Here is a 17,994-nt window from a genome sequence, read left to right as displayed (position 1 = left end):
AACTTCACCATGATGAACTTAAAACTGGGTTCTATTATTTTTCCTCAACAGTTCTACTCACAGAAAAAAATTCATTTCAAAAACACATTTGATAAGAACAGAGTGGGAATTTTTAGCAACACCAAAATAACAGTAAATCTAATGTTTTCTGTTAGTTTAAGCACAAACTAAGTAAAGTAAACCCAATTTTTGTGGCAATAATTAAGATCAAACTGAACATGGTGTGTGTTTATGGTGCATGTTGGCAATGTTGTCTCAGGTGGGTCGTGGTGGAGGTGGGGCTTAGTTAGATAATGTTATCGAATATCGCAACATTTTTAAAGGCGATTACTGATAAGATATTTTTGACATATCGCCCAGCCCTACTGCATAGTCTTCACTGTATAAACTGATGGAATAATGCTTATTAAAGCTAAAGGGGCAGCTGTGGCCTAATGGTTAGAGAATTGGACTTGTAACCCGAAGATCGCAGGTTTGAGTCTCAGTGCTGGCAGGAGTTGTAGGTGGGTGGGGAGTGAATGAACAGCACTCTCTTCCACCCTCAATACCCATGACTGAAGTGCCCTTGAGCAAGGCACTGAACCCCCAGTTGCTCCCCGGGCCCACTGCTCCGGGTGTGTGTTCACGGTGTGTTCACTTCTCACTGCTGTGTGTGTGCACTTGGATGGGTTAAATGCAGAGCACCAATTCTGAGTATTGGTTACCATACTTGGCAAATGTCACGACTTTCACTTTCACTAAAGTCATTCAGGCAAGAGCAGAGATTGAAGTTGCTATTTTTCTTTTGTTGTTTGATTATTGAAGATATGGACAGCTGCTAGTATATTAGACTGCTGTCACTTTAAGAACTAATGCACGGATCCAGAATATTGACACATCAGATTTTCTCTAATATATCGCTTTACCTCAAAGCCAAACTCAAAATTGAAAATAAAATAAAATTAATCACACAGCCCTCAAGTGCAAGAGAGATCTCGCTTTTGAATTGCAAATAACGAAAACATTATAGACAAATGTCTTGATATTATCACATATACAAACGGTTGGAAAGATACAATTAGCTTGATAACTTTTATGTATCAATAATAAACTGTTAGTGGTTTTCCTTAATTTCTCCAGTACCAAAAGCAGAACCGATCATGTCAGAGCAGGACTTGTTTAATACCAGGTTCAGATACTATTCCTTCTTACAAGTGAAGCACAGAAGGATCAGTTGCAAAGCTACATGACAGTATATCTTGCATCTGCGTTTTCTAAAATACATCATAAATGGAAGATTTATTTAAATAAAAATAAAAATACAAATATTAAACAAGTTAAAAAAATTATTCTTGGTGTTTCTTAAAAGTGTCACAGCCTCTTCTTCAGCTTCCTGAACAAGAACAGATTGTAAAAAGCTTCTACTTTCCTTCATGAAAGAGTAAGCAAACTACAAGTGATGCATATGCATTATAAGACAATTGAACATAATATGAAACTCTTAAGAAAGCATAATGATATAATTTATATAATAAAGTGAAATGATACACAATAATAAACCTTATTGACATTGTTTTCTGGGGAGGAACTCATCTTTGAGTTGATCTGAAGCTCTCAGTAGAATCTGCTGGTTTTGAAGATGAAGATGAACTTTATTCACTGTGAAACTTCAAATAATGTTTCTTTGTCATGTCACTTGTAATGTCTGGTTAGGACAGATATATCCAGATGATATTTTATTGCTTGATGCATTATTGTGTCTCATTTGGTGAGGACACAAATGAGTGTCCTGAAAGTGCTGATCTGAAGATGATCTACTTACTGTGAATGTTTTTTGTATGTCTGTGTAGAGCAGATGAATTATTGAAACACTTCCCACATGCAGAGCAGTGATACGGTTTCTCTCCAGTGTGGATCCTCTCGTGTATTTTCAGGTCTCCTGAATGACTGAATTTCTTGTCACAGTGCGAACACTTGTAGGGTTTCTCTCTAGTGTGGATCCTCTCATGTGTTTTCAGAACTCCTGACCGACTGAATCTCTTGTCACAGTGTGAACACTTGTAAGGTTTCTCTCCAGTGTGAATCCTCTCATGCAGTTTTAAACAGTTTGCTGAAGTAAAAGTCTTCTCACACTCAAAGCACATGTATTCTCTCACACCAGTATGAGCTTTCTGATGTACTTTCAAACTTTGTAAACATGAATAACTCTTTCCACACAAATAACATGAATGAGTTTTCTCCTTTGAATGAACTCTCAGGTGTGTCTTCAGGTCTGAAGCCCTCAAAAATGTTTTGTCGCATTGATCACATGTGTACAGCTTCTCTCTCGTGTGGATGTTGATGTGTTCTTTAAGATGTGATGATAGTATGAAACTCTTCCCACACTGATCACAAGTGAACGGTTTCTCTCCAGTATGAACTCTTATATGCCCTGTAAGTTGTCCTTTTGTTGCAAAACTATTCCCACACTGATCACATGTGTACGGTTTCTCTCCAGTGTGGATCCTCTCATGTGTTTTCAGAGGTCCTGACCAACTGAATCTCTTGTCACAGTATGAACACTTGTAGGGTTTCTCTCCAGTGTGAATCCTCTCGTGTCTTTTCCAACTTGCTGAATTATTGAATCTCTTGTCACAGTGTGAACACTTGAACGGTTTCTCTCCAGTGTGAATCCTCTTATGTCGTTTTAAACCATTTGCTGAAGTAAAAGTCTTCTCACACTCAAAACACATGTAATCTCTCACAGCAGTGTGTATTTTCTGATGCAGTTTTAAATGTATTGGCTGTGAAAAACTCTTTCCACACAAATTACACGAATGTGGCATCTCCTTTGTATGAACTTTCAGGTGTTTCTTCAGGACTGATGCCCTCAGAAATGTTTTTCCACATTGATCACATGTGAACGGTTTTTCTCCAGTATGAACTCTCATGTGATCATCAAGACTATTTTTGCTTGTCAATCTCTTTCCACACTGAGTGCAGGTGAAATATTTCTTGGATCTTCTTTTCTTTAAATCCTTCTGTTTGGTTTGAGAGCAACTCAAAGGTTTTTCTCCAGTTTTGACATGATTTTTCTCCTCAACTTCACTCAATTCTTCATTCTCATTTTCTTCAATCAACTCTGGAATAAAAGTAAAAACAGTTTGATTTTCAGTGACTCTCAGTAACCCTGGCGAACCCTCATGTAACAGTGTAAAGTAGACAACTGCTATACCAAATTTTGGTCATTTTGATGCATTTTTGTAAATTATATGTCCCTGAAACTCCATGAATGAGCTACATTGATATTCCAATCATTATTATTTTTAAAACATTATAGGCACAAATTCCATATTTCTACAGGGAGAACTATTAAATATGTTTGATCAACTGCACAATTGTCTAGCATAATGTTTATTGAAAAAATTAGAGCCCAACCGATATATTGTTTTGCCGATATTATCGGCCAATATAACATATCACATATATATTGGTATCAGCGAATATGCCGCCGATATGAACATTTTTTTTACAGAACATATAACGCAGATTAAATGCTTCTGAATGGTGTAATTACTTAGTTTGTCCACCAGAGTGTGCTCCATTGTCTGCTACTGGCGACCTAGGTCAGTGTAGTGTAGAGATGAGCTGATGAGCTCAAACTTCACCCGAGTCCGCTGCTTCAAATTATCCACCTTCACCTATATTTCATCGTCACATTACAATGATTCTAATTCTTAGTTTTGCATGATGATATGATGAATGGATTCAGTGATGTTAGAGACTACAGCTGATCTGTGCATCACAGCACACATCTGCGGCCCATTAAAGCCTGTGTTGCGGCCACCGGAGCTGATCACGGCAACTCAGTCAATGCTGGTGATTATACAGGCTGCACCGCGGCCCAGAACTCAGCTTATCACATCAGTCACATCACATCGTGCCGTGTGACAAATTAAAATAGAATTCTATTGTATTTTGTCGCGCCATGCCGCTCGTAGAATAGAACCCATTATAATCAGTGTTGTCGTCTACACTGGATGCAGTAAACTGATGCCTCATTCTATTATTGACGTGTGACAAAGTTCAAGTGATTTTCAACGGTCGCTTTTTCGCGTTCTGTTGCGGCGCAGACACGGTGTCAGCAACATAGTAGATTGAAAAGTTAGTATCTTCCTGCAGTCCAATAGACGGCAGTGCGGTGGTGGCTTGACTCTGTTGAATGGTGATTTAATGCTACATTGTCAACTAGTTGGAGAGACTCAATACTAAGTAAATAAACAACAATGTCCCCGTCTTTTACTCTCACAATTAGCTTATCATATTCATTTGCTACATTAGTAGGGCCCTATGATTTGCGCGATGCAGGAAATAGAATCGTGGAATCCAGTCATAAAAACAGAATTTACTGTATAACACAGAATTTCATGGAATTTGTCTCATTTTTGATGAATAAATAAAAAACAGGTCAGTACATTATATATATATATATATATATATATATATATATATATATATATATATATATATATATATATCTATATATATATATATAATATACACACATACATACACACATACATACACACACACACACACACACACACACAGGTGCTTCTCAATAAATTAATAAATTAGAATGTCGTGGAAAAGTTCATTTATTTCAGTAATTCAACTCAAATTGTGAAACTCGTGTATTAAATAAATTCAGTGCACACAGACTGAAGTAGTTTAAGTCTTTGGTTCTTTCAATTGTGATGATTTTGGCTCACATGTAACAAAAACCCACCAATTCACTCTCAACAAATTAGAATACTTCATAAGACCAATAAAAAAACATTTTTAGTGAATTGTTGGCCTTCTGGAAAGTATGTTCATTTACTGTGCATGTATTCAATACTTGGTAGGGGCTCATTTGGCTTTAATTACTGTCTCAATTCAGTGTGGCATGGAGGTGATCAGTTTGTGGCACTGCTGAGGTGGTATGGAAGCCCAGGTTTCTTTGACAGTGGCCTTCAGCTCATCTGCATTTTTTGGTGTCTTGTTTCTCATTTTCCTCTTGACAATACTCTGTAGATTCTCTCTGGGGTTCAGGTCTGGTGAGTTTGCTGACCAGTCAAGCTCACCAACACCATGGTCATTTAACCAACTTTTGGTGTTTTTGGCAGTGTGGGCAGGTGCCAAATCCTGCTGGAAAATGAAATCAGCATCTTCAAAAAGCTGGTCAGCAGAAGGAAGCATGAAGTGCTCCAAAATTTCTTGGTAAATGGGTTTGCTGCAGTGACTTTGGGTTTTTCAAAAACACAATGGACCAACACCAGCAGATGACATTGCACCCCAAATCATCACAGACTGTGGAAACTTAACACTGGACTTCAAGCAACTTGGGCTATGTGCTTCTCCATACTTCCTCCAGACTCTAGGACCTTGGTTTCCAAATGAAATCAAAACTTGCTCTCATCTGAAAAGAGGACTTTGGACCACTGGGCAACAGTCCAGTTCTTCTTCTCATTAGCCCAGGTAAGACGCCTCAGGAGTGGCTTAACAAGAGGAATATGACAACTGTAGCCAAATTCCTTGATACGTCTGTGTGTGGTGGCTCTTGATGCCTCGACCCCAGCCTCAGTCCATTCCTTGTGAAGTTCACTCTAATTTTTGGATCGATTTTGCTTGACAATTCTCATAAGGCTGCGGTTCTCTCGGTTGGTTGTGTATCTTTTTCTTCCACACTTTTTCCTTCCACTCAACTTTCTGTTAACATGCTTGGATACAGCACTCTGTGAACAGCCAGCTTCTTTGGCAATGAATGTTTGTGGCTTACCCTCCTTGTGAAGGGTGTCATGATTGTCTTCTGGACAACTGTCAGATCAGCAGTCTTCCCCATGATTGTGTAGCCTAGTGAACCAAAACTGAGAGACCATTTTGAAGGATCAGGAAACCTTTGCAGGGTGTTTTTGAGTTGACTAGCTGATTAGCATGTCACCATATTCTAATTTGTTGAGATAGTGAATTGGTGGGTTTTTGTTAAATGTGAGCCAGAATCATCACAATTAAATGAACCAAAGACTTAAACTACTTCAGTCTGTGTGCACTGAATTTACGAGTTTCACAATTTGAGTTGAATTACTGAAATAAATGAACTTTTCCACGACATTCTAATTTATTGCGAAGCACCTGTATATATATATATATAGAGTGAGAGAGAATGTGTCTGTGAATATTAAACTGCAAAAAGACTTGTTTAAATATGAATCCTCATGTTCTGCATGTTCATTTGATTACCAGAAAATATACAACAAAGAATTTGTGAAAAAAATATTATTCATTATTATTATTTATTCATTTTAGATGTTTACATTTGGAAAAGCTGTGCTTCCTACAATAACCTGCCCATTGGTTTAGCAGTAGCTTGCTTGCCCTACACAGTTACTTTGTTTAATTTCTTAATTAAAGTTATATATTTTGTTTTATTTGTGTTTTTTAAGTTATTTATAATAAGTGAAGTTTACTGTTAAGTGCACTGATGTCAGACTCACTTTGAATAATAAAGTTTATTTTTAAATTGTTAAATACCCTGCCTCCACTACATTGATTGTTTATCACATAATTATAAGTGTTTGATCAACACATTTGAGTTATAATTGCAAAAAATGTGTTTATGTGTGTGTGTGTGTGTATATATATATATATTAGGGGTGCACGATATATATCGGCCGATGATTAATGCGCATCTCGCCAGTAAAGCCGGTTCTCTAATCAGCGGTAAATTCCATCAGGTGCATGATTTCACATAGAGCAGCTGTTACTACACAGAGCTGTGGTTCACAGACAAGCTGCGCAAATCCACATTCATTATAAACTAGGATTTGCGCAGCTTGTCTGTGATCAACGGCTCTGTGTAGTAACAGCTGCTCTATGTGAAATCACGCACCTGATGGAATTTACCGCTGATTAGAGAACAGGCTTTACTGACTAGATGCGCATTAATCATTGGACGATATATATCGTGCACCCCTAATATATATATATATATATATATATATTTATGTATATATATATTCTGTAAGGCATATGCAAAGCATGCAATGACTGTGGCAACTTTAACATTTGAAAGGAAACTATGGCAAAGTTCTTGCATTCCTTGTTCAAACTATTTTTTTTTTTTTTAAATTTTCATGAATATATGGTTGACCTGAAGAATGAAAGCTATATCATACACTTGGAAAATTATGAGCTATACCACTGCTTATCGACATTAGGGGTGTGACAATACACTAAGCTCACGAGATGAGACAAAATACAGATACTTGGTTCACTAGAACAAGACAATATGTGACCCTGGACCACAAAACCAGTCTTAAGTCTCTGGGGTATATTTGTAGCAATAGTCAAAAATACATTGTATAAGTCAAAATTATAGATTTTTATTTTATGCCAAAAATCATCCTTATAACAACTAAAAATCATGTCCCATGAAGATATTTTGTAAATTTCCTACTGTAAATAAATATATAAAAACCTAATTTTTGATTAGTAATATGCATTGCTAAGAACTTCATTTGGACAACTTTAAAGGCCATTTTCTCAAAGTTTTGATTTTTTTTTTTTGCACCCTCAGATTCCAGATTTTCAAATAGTTGTATCTCGGCCAAATACTATCCTATCCCAACAAACCATACATCAATGGAAAGCTCATTTATTCCGCTTGTATTCATGTATACAACTCAATTTAAAAGAATTTACCCTTATGACTGGTTTTGTGGTCCAGGGTCACATATTTTAATAGAATATTTAAGAAATTTTCAATGACAAAACACTTGTCTTTTAATTACAAAAAGTAAAACAATTCAGTTGTATTTTGAAATATTTTAACTAATCTAGGGCTGGAACTAATGATCAAGTAATCTACTCATTATTTTGACAATTGAGTAATCTGATATTTTTTAGTAACACAGATAGACCTAAGTGAAAACCAGCTTTAGTATGATTATTTATATAAAAACTAACGATGAGGCAATGATAATTGGTTGTAATTATTATGATATTATCATTATAATGTAATATGCCTATACATAATAGGAACATAAATACTTGCAGAGGGTGCCAACGGCCTGGTGACGTTTCACTTTACAGCATGATTAAACAATGTTTAAATCCATTAAATTTTAATATTTGGCCACATGCAAACTCAGACACTTTTATTTTGAAATCGCGATGTACAATAAATGGCATATTTAGACATAGGTTGATGTATTCTCCCATGTTGGCAAAGGTTTATAAATGATTTACGTTACAAATCTAGTGAGATAATGCACAATATTTTTCCAGATGAACCTTAATTCAAATTCACAGCATATACAGAGGAAGAGTTTAGCCCTTTTCACACATACAGTCTTCACTGGTAAATTACCGGTAAGTTACCATTATAGAACATGAACAAACACAAAATACTCAAAAATCCCGCAAAAATATCTCTTTCAATCATATGACACTAATAGAGACTACAAGATAACCATGACCTGTTTACAAAGCTTTACTGCTTTATAATTAGCTTTTCTATGTAAATATGCGCTAGATGGACATCTTTGACCATTGCGCCTCGCAGCTTTTCATCCAGCATCTCCACTAATCAGCAATTCGACACTACAATTGGATACTATTATTATTATTATTATGTGCGTCTCGTGTTTATAAGAGCAAAACATTCTGATTGGCTAGTAATGTTAGTTTGGTTGAGAGTGAAAGCTGGTCTTCTCATACCATTGGTAGGCGAACTCACGAACTCGAAAGTGATTTCAAGTTTTTTTTTTTTTTTTTTTTTAATATAGGGTTATTTTTTTCTACAGCCAAACGATGCACGCCGGAGAACTTTAACCCTCTGGAGTCTAAGGGTGTTTTTGGGGCCTGGAGAAGTTCTGTCATGCCCTGACATTTGTGCTTTTTTCAGTTTCTTATAAACATCTAAATGGCTAAAGTCTAATCTCACTGTAATCAGCACAAACTGGGCTATAATAATAATATGTGAGCAGCATGTATGTACATGATTGTGTTTTTGAGAAAAAAAAATGTTATGCGTGGTTAGTGAAAAACTAAAAATGTTAAATCACTTGAATAAGGCAATAAAACACATAAAGAACATTGGTTCCCAGGATTTTGAGAACTGGAGCTTGTAGCCTAGAATTTTTTTTTTCTAAATTATGTGAAAATCATCTTGTTTACTTACTTACAGAAAACAATATATTGATTTAAATTTTCTAAGACACTTTTTGTTATGAATTCACACCTGAGAAGACAAAGGCCTGCATAATGAGCTGCATAAGGAGGGTTATCAGGAGAAAATACCCCAAAACACGTGAGCCATTCAGTCAGCTGTGTCACTGAGAGGGATGAGTTACAAGAAAGAATGTGAGGACAAAATAAATGTATAATTTTATGTTTGTAGTTTATTTAGAATATATTTAATTATCCCACAACATAATTTAATATTCACTTGCGAGTGCAGATAAACAGTTTATTAGGAACAATCAAAGCTGACTTTCAAAGCTGAATTTTTAGCATCATTACTCCAGTCACACGATCCTTCAGAAATCCTTTTAACAATCTTATTTTCTACAAAAAAAACATGTATTGTTATTATTATCATCATTATTATTATTATTAATGTTGAAAAGAGCTGAGAATATTTTTTTCAGGTTTTTTAGGGGGGATAAATTGAAAGAACAGCATTGTTTGATACATTTGTTACAGTTACATTTATTTGTTACATTTATATTATTTACATCAAGCTTTTGAATGGTATAGTAGTGTATATTGTTATTGAAACTTCATAATATTTCACTTGATTATACATTTAGTCAGGAATTATAGTTCGGAAAAAGTCTTTGGAAAAAGTCTAACTAGAAAAATGTTTACACGTTATGTGAACACTAGTACAAGTATATAAATAAATAAAAAGAGACTTACTCATGTTTATGATCTCTGCTGAATAAAGCACTTCATTCTTTTTTCTGAGGAAATCCAAATCTCAAATCCTCAACCACATCACATCTTTTTGGGGTGAATTATGTCTTATTCCTCTCACCGCGAAGCAAACAGTAAAATAAAAAAAACTTGAAGAACAATCTCGCTGCGTTGTCTTCTGTTGTGTGGGCGTATTCAAGCGCGCGCTTTAGTGAAACATTTGAATTTGAATAGCGCGCTCGGCGCGGGGGCGTGGTCGCATTAGAAGATAATGAAGGGAGACGTGAAAAACGGACATCACGTTGTTTTCATATGGATTACTTTATCACAGAATATTGTTTTCAGCAGCACTTGTTTAGTTTAAAGTAGACATGTCAGGCTTTCTATAGATATCTCTCTCATGTCTCTTCGTTGAGTATTCACTGAGTTACAGTTCATTTTAATGACGCGTTTGTAAATGAAGATCAGCGCAGACAAACGCTGCAGACAGCACTCCTTGTTTGTTATCTTTATTTTATAAGTGCACAAAGTTTTGTTGTTATTATGTCTGTATACAAAAAAAAGTAGACCATTACAGATTCGATTGATGTATTGCTCTTATCTGTACGATCAAAACTGAAAGTGTAATTTAAGTTCTTTTTGGGGTTATCAGGAGAAAATGCCTCATAACGCGTATACGCGTTAATCGACCGCAGAGGGTTAAGCCCTGATAAAGAGACACACAAATGGGAAGTGTGTCCAAACTTCTGACTATACTGTACTATAATATAGCCTACACATAAGGAATATCGGCCGATATATCGATTTCGGTCTTTTTTACTCCCTAATATCGGTATGGGCATCAGCCCCCAAAAAACCCATATCGGTCGGGCTCTAGAAAAAAGTACCCTATTACAACTAAACTTAATCAGCTTAAAGCTTTATAACCATCAGCATTATTAATGAAGAATAAACACCAACCTGTTTGTTCTTCAGTGCGTTTCATTCTGCAGGGTTTGTGGGAGGAGCTTCACCGAATATGAATTTCTGTGTGGAAGAAGCAGATTTGCTGAGATCAACAATAAAATTTGTTACTTTTAACTATTTTTAAAAATTTGTTTTCTTTTTAACTAATTTACACATTTAAGCATTCATGTATTAGAAGTAGAAGAGACCAGAGCCTTACAAATACAGTGTTGTCTCTTTGTAGATCATTATATTACTACAGTAGGTGGCCAACCAAAATGTGCTTTCTGCCGCCGCCGCGGCGTCTGCAAAGTGCATTTGCAGCTTTTGACCGCTGAGTGGCGCTTTAACCACAAGTTATCAAACAAACGCATCAAAGCACATTTTCGCAAATAGCTGTCAGCTTTGCCTCACCAATGTGTTACATTTGACGGCTGAAGTCGGGGAAAATAAAAGAAAAACACTGTAGTTAAAATATTTAATATTCACAGATGAAAGTTTAGTACTTATGAAGTTATGTGCGTTTCTTAGAACAAATTCAAGCATGTTAAATGTCAAGCGCCTGTGCTTATATTTTCTCTAAGCTACACAGTATTAAACCATATTTTAGATTTGACATTTAATAGGTGCGCAGTATTATTTATATAATATGAATTATGTGTTATATTATCCTAAAGAAATGGTGGTTTACTTTGCATCGGAGCATTAAAAGTGGTAGCCTATTTTAGTGAGCTAGGCTACATGGATTAATATGCAAAATGTCAATATTTTCACATATTAGGCCTATATTTTAATTTATATTTTAAAATTCCTTTAATAAAACAACATGCATTTTTGTCATGAAGTACTTTGTTATTCGTTACCTGTCCTTTATTTTGACAGATAACTTTTTGGGAAAAAGATATTTGTCTGTACACTGATTAAGAAATTGTTGCGTGTTTTATAAATTATTTCCTTTTTACTTTAGTAAAACGTGAGGCACTGTATAATTTCTCTCCCATTATTTAGGCCTAATTAAAACAAGAAACGAATAAATTAAACCTGCACGATTTAGCTAAATCATTGAAACTCGAAAGAATGGACGAATTAAAAAAACGTCCTCACGTTTAAACTCAAGTTCTCTCATTATAATCAACAAAATGCACACGATGTAAAAAAAGAGCTTCATTAATTGACAACTTCAGTGATTTTAAAGGGAGCCTTCTTTACTTGCTTTCATATAATTTAAGTAAAGTTAAAAAATTAATAAATAAATAAATTGCAAGAGTGCAAGATTTGTGTGGCACGCATGATGCTGAGTGCAACGCGCAGCATTTATTCTTATTTGTCTACATATTTTATCTTCATTACAAATCTTGTTTGGTTTTATTTTGGATAATTGTAAAAAATGATTTACTTTGTAATGCATATGCAAAATGTGAATTATTATTCATATTCAAGTGATTGTGCAAAAATTATTAATGCGCATGCATGACAGGGAGGCGCCCTCTCGATCACTTAAATTTTTTCCTGATAATGAAATAACTGAAAACTGGGGTGTCTCACATACATGAGAAATATATCTACAGAAAGCTTGAAATGTCTACTTTTAAACGAATCAATTCAAAACGTAAGCATTATGTAATCTGTGAAGGTTGTATCTCTCTTTAAAGGCATGTCCATGTGGAGAGAGTCGGCACTGTGAATTTCAACATTTGTTTATTAATAAATAATTAAAATGTCTCCTTTTTCACAATTATTAGGCTACTTCTGCCTGTGCTTTGTGGCAAACTTAATGCATGTGCTTGAGCGTGGAATATATTAAGGCTGGATTATAGATGTAAATTTAATATAAACCTGCGATTAGTTGAATAATGACGAATGAACGACTATTAACTAAAAAATCTTAAGTGGGGGCAGACCTATTAAATACCCTCTAGACATCTCTGTTAAAGTTTTTTAAGCATTTTATACGCGTTTGTATAAATTCTGCATTCAGAACGGTTCGTAATGGAGAGATACCTTAACACTGATTTTTCCTCTGAAACACAAAAACGAAAATTTAAATAAAATTGATATTTTATGTTTTGAGAATGGCCAACCCTTCTCTGCAGATATTGTTGCTTCTGGTTTGTGCATTGTAAATACAACAAAAACAAAAAACAAACAAAATATAATGTCTCCAAAAACTCTGGTGTTTTTTGTCATGTCTGTAACGCATGTGTATTTCCCAAATCTAAAATAGCCTATAAAACATGTTCATAGACGGATACTTTACTGATGTCTGGACTCTGTTTGGGATTTAGAAAAACATAAAGAGATGGTTCAATATATTGGTAATGAATAGGCTACATTCTGTGAGAATTTATATTTCACACTCTAAAAAATATTGTTTAGATGAAACGAAATAAAATTAATGCAACAGTTTGCATCTTTTTTTTTTTTTTTGAGTTAAGGTAACTTCCTCTGAAATTAAGTTATAGTAACTAATAAACTATATTGTGCTATACAGTAGTCAACATTTGAAGTGTATCAAAACCTTTCTTCAAAGTTGTCCTAAAACCAAAATGACGAGGCATTTGTCCTACTTTGCAAACCTGCTCTGCAAGTTTGAAACCCTCATAAGACACTGTCCATATGCAAGAGCAAGAGATTAACACCTTTATTTTTCAACCCCCACAATCTAGACAGAACTACCCCCCAAAAAAACCAACCCCCTCCAGCTGAACTGAATTCGGTCTGTTTTTTGGCTGCGAGGAACGGTGTTTTGTCATGTTACTGGGTTGAAATGCTTTCTGCACTCACAGCAGCCCTACTCTTTTTATTCATTATTTTCTCGCAGCCCATATTATTATTTTCACAAGACCATAATAATAACTAATTATCAATTGATTATGAATCATTATTTTTACGAAAATCATTGTTATTTGTGAACGTAGGCGTTTGAGGAAGGCTTTAAGACCAATCAGAATCCTCTGCCAGCTGCTCCCGCTTTACAGCGAGCGTGACTCGCGCTAACTGCACCCTTCACCGTCAGCAAGTTTTGATTTTACAAAATCAGTTTGAGGCAAATACAACTTATTTATCATGAGCCCAACATTTAGCAAGGCAGGAAAACATTCAGTCTACCTGAAAGAAGAAGTATTTCATTGTAAGTTCATGCTGTTTAATAGAGAGTTAAAAAAAAATAATAATAATAATAAAAAAACTAGTGTAGGCTATTCTTAAACTTGGAGCTCATTATATTGAAGTACAAATCCAAACACCAGAAGCAACCTACAGAGTGTAAGTGTTAAAAGTCCGTGCCCTGACATAGACTACATAAGTATAAGTGTTCTTTCATTGAAAAAGTATGCATTTTGGTTTATTCATAGGCTATATGGTTGAAAATAATATTTTAGTTCAAAACTTTAAGTTCCATGTTTGCAAAAAAAAATGCTTTATTTGACTAACGTTTCACAGACCTTCAGTTGTTATGCTTTAAAGTCCCATGCCATTTGTAATTTCACAGTATTTCACCTCCTAAATTACTACCCCAATTCTATAATGGTAAAATTTACTCAGACCGATGGCATTATTTTAAAGACATTATTTATTTATTATTATTATTATTTTTTTGTATAATTGTAGCCTACATAAATGGGTGAAGCAAAACAAATATGATAACTTTTTAACTGCAGGCATATATAGGCCTATATTATTGTACATTACAAATATTTTGATCGTCCCTTATTCTTTCCCTTATTTTCTTAAATAATAAACACTTATTTTCTACAAGAATAAACATTATAACATATTAATAATTCATAGAAATAATTTAAGCAATTAAATTTTTTTTTATACTAGATTCAACTAGTTTTGAATTTCAATATTATTAAACTGACTTTAAAATCTCAAGGAGTTTATACGTTAAAACGGTAAAATGTCACAGTGCATGTTAAATAGTCTAAATGAACTTGTGTCTTGTATAGTATCCGAAGACCTTGATTGCATGTTAGCATAAAACTAACAATATAATTAGATTTTTTTTTTTCAAATGAACAATTCCTGTATAAAATGGGACAGCAACCTTTATATCAAACATTTTGAAATCGTCCACAGCTGGGAGGCAGGTTCAGCGCGTTCAGCGCCAGAGCGCACGAAGTGAATGTGCATGCACAAAGTAATTTTCAGATGCAATGAAAAAAATAAATATATTTTTTAAAACTGGATAAAACCTTACACAAAACTTGTAAATAGTTAACAACATAGCCTAGATTAGGCCCAGACTCTGTTCCTAAGTATATAATGTAAATTTGTTGACCCACAGTAACATATTTTAACCATTTAATCGCCTATTTTCGTTTGCTGCATGTTTTTTTTTTTAAAAACACACTAAAAATAAATTAAGTTTGTGAGAGGAAAAAAATATATAAGTCATGTATAAGCTGCATTTTATTACATTCAGAAATAATAACGGCAGGCCTAATAATGCTATAGGCTAATGTACCAACAGGATATTTTTAGTTCCCCTCACTTTACAACAAATCCTTTAAATTTAACAAATTTATCAGAACAGAACAAGAATTAAAAATATATCATTCTAATGGATAAATATAATTGCCATATATAATAATATAGGCTTAGCTATAAACACACAAAAAAATAAATTAATAATAATTTAAAGCTAAACATAAGGTAAGGTTGGGCTTACCTTTCTCAATCGGGACAAATCCTAACGTTTCCATATTCGTGATGTTGCCCATTTGAAGCTTAACTCTTATTCATGAGGTAAAATAGGCTTTGTAGTTCATGCGTGTTTCAGTATTGACGGAAAAAAATCATAATGAGCAAAAATATGCCAGTGACCCGCTGCTCACGCAGAATAGCACGGCGAACAGCTGTTTCTAATGAATATGTGCGCGTGAGGCACCAGCGCGATCAAACAGCTGAAACAGATAATAATCAATTTTTGGTCACACAGTAAAGGCATAATCCGAAAATTCAAAGTGTTAGCAGTTTGAAAAATCAAGAATAATAACAGAGTTAATAAGAATTATTTCTAAATGCTGGACTGTCAGGACGCTGGTTTGATCATCAGCCCTTCTGTTGTGTTATGTCTTGTTAATTCCCGAATGAAATCATTTAGCTTTTAATCCGTATATATATATATATATATTATATATATATATATAGGCATTATATGTAATGACTGTTTAATAACAATAGCATGCATAAGAGCTTTTGTGTAAGGGTCTTTCTTTAAATTTTTGATGAGTAGACTATCCCACGTTTTGAGATTAACTCACTGTAATTTTTTTAATGGTTTTTAAGAATGTTACAATGTTATATTATAATGTTATTGTTGTTTTACGTCTTCTTTTCATCTCCGTTTACAAACCAACATTTTACAATTACTTTCAGTTCGCAATCCGTCCCTTTGCGCCACCTGGCGGTAGTTTCACGAATGATTTTAACATGCGACTGACTTGCAGTTAACACGCGGCGGTATTACCCATTCTGGTTGTCCACCTACTGTACATTAAAAGAAACGGTGTCAACACAAAGAACACATAATTTTAAAATGCTCATTCAGTAACACTGCACTCACATCTGTGCTAATTCACACATTCTATGCATTTCTGGTTTGTCTGTCTTTCTATTGTTAACATTTCTGTCCATATTCTTTCATTCTTCCCCTCAGTATTAATATATTAAAATATATCTCACTAGAAATATAAAAAAAAAAAACTATGAATTTTTCCAAATATAAATAACAATAAGAATGAAAAATGAAAGCATAAACACAGAAATGTTATGACAGCCATCTTCATTAACAAATAAGTAACTATACGCTACAGCACATAATATATAAATATGGTTTGATTTCCTAAATCTCTAGAGCAATAAAGTAATTCAATTATTAACATGTTATAGTTTTATATACCACAAAGTGAAATTTTTGCATTTCCAGTGTATCCATGATAAATCTCTTCATATTTATGTATAGATTTAAAATGTCCCACATGGCTCAATATGAAGTGAGGCAGCATCTGTTTTAAGTGTTAACCATGTAAAGTGCAGTAATTAAAGTTAGTTTAGGTTCGGTATTCATCAGATATTATTTTCCCTGCCCCCTCTTCTAGTCGACAGTCTAACAAAGATATCAATACAACATTTAATCAAAACTGCCAAGGCACATCATAGCTACATTTATACATAAGAATGATTTGACGCGCTATAAGAGCATAAGTCTAAAGGACCGTCTGACAGATCCAATTGCATTAAAACATCATGGGTGCCCAAACTTGGCCCTGGATGGCTGGTGTCCAGCAGAGTTTAGCTACAACTTGTTAGGAATGTGTAGCTCACATTCAGTAAGTCAGTCTGGCCATTAGCATTTCCTACAACGTTGTAACAATCAATCATTTGAATAAATGATTTGACATAGTTTACTTTTTTTTTTTTTTTTTTTGCACTGTAACTGTAATTTGTAGACTGTCCCTTAAACATCATTAGCGAATACCTAACCTAAAACTAACTTTACCCGCTATAAAATCGACCATAATAAATTTTCCGAAGATAAATCTCAAAAGAGAAATAACGTTAGGAATAAAATCGCAGCAGCAATAGCCATCGTTTCGCATTCATTCCCCTCACAGATCACGAGACATTCAGTAACAGCAACTTTATAACGCTAAACCTCGAAACAATCATTCAGACAAACATACAAACACACAAAATCATCAGGTCTGAATGAACTTAGCACGATTCCCTCACATGCTTGTTGTCTGCTGTTCTACTAAGTGTTTAACTCAGCAAACACACAAACAGCGCTGTACTCGATGAAAACAAAAGAAACGACCTCGTGTAAGATGTGTTTCATGTTTATGTAAATATGTGAAATACTGTGAATTGCTCACCTCTTGCTCTTGCTCACCACTGCTTCTGCGTCAGAAAGCTTTGACGAGTCGCTTGATTTCTTACCAGACAAAGACTTTACAGACCGCGTTTGTACACGGTTCCTCCAGAAAGTGATTTCAGACAGAATTCTGAGGCAGCATGGAATCGAGGACTGTAGCCTTTGAGCTCAAGTTAGTCCCTGCAGAACGAAAAAGGGGGCGTTTCCACACCGGGATAGGCGTTTTAACTAAGCGGCAACCTTTCCGTCTC

At 34.7% G+C, this 17,994-nt stretch overlaps 1 protein-coding gene across 2 annotated transcripts; it reads right to left on the bottom strand.

Annotated features, from left to right (window-relative positions):
• Window positions 1-673: 673 nt before the first annotated feature.
• Window positions 674-17,994, bottom strand: LOC109052970 (zinc finger protein 271-like). Of its 2 annotated transcripts, XM_042733627.1 has the most exons (3): window positions 17,745-17,994; window positions 10,879-10,944; window positions 674-3,100 (listed from the first exon to the last, which is right to left on the bottom strand). In XM_042733627.1, the coding sequence occupies exons 2-3, from the start codon at window positions 10,901-10,903 to the stop codon at window positions 1,794-1,796; spliced, it is 1,332 nt and encodes a 443-aa protein (XP_042589561.1). In that variant the 5' UTR covers window positions 10,904-10,944; window positions 17,745-17,994; the 3' UTR covers window positions 674-1,793. The 2 variants fall into 2 exon arrangements, with proteins under 2 accessions (XP_042589561.1, XP_042589571.1); XM_042733637.1 differs by lacking the exon at window positions 10,879-10,944 and having other exon boundaries at window positions 17,745-17,991.

Source organism: Cyprinus carpio, chromosome A3 (genome assembly GCF_018340385.1).
Source record: "Cyprinus carpio isolate SPL01 chromosome A3, ASM1834038v1, whole genome shotgun sequence".
In the NCBI taxonomy this organism is placed as follows: domain Eukaryota; kingdom Metazoa; phylum Chordata; class Actinopteri; order Cypriniformes; family Cyprinidae; genus Cyprinus; species Cyprinus carpio.
Note: the sequence above shows the minus strand (reverse complement) of the source record. Positions and strands in the feature narration are given on the sequence as shown.

Coding starts and splice junctions, on each gene's coding strand:
- LOC109052970 (XM_042733627.1), bottom strand. CDS start 10,903: ATGAAACGCACTGAAGAACAAACAG. Junction 3,101..10,878: donor ACGCACTGAAGAACAAACAG/GTTGGTGTTTAT, acceptor CTTTTATTCCAG/AGTTGATTGAAGAAAATGAG.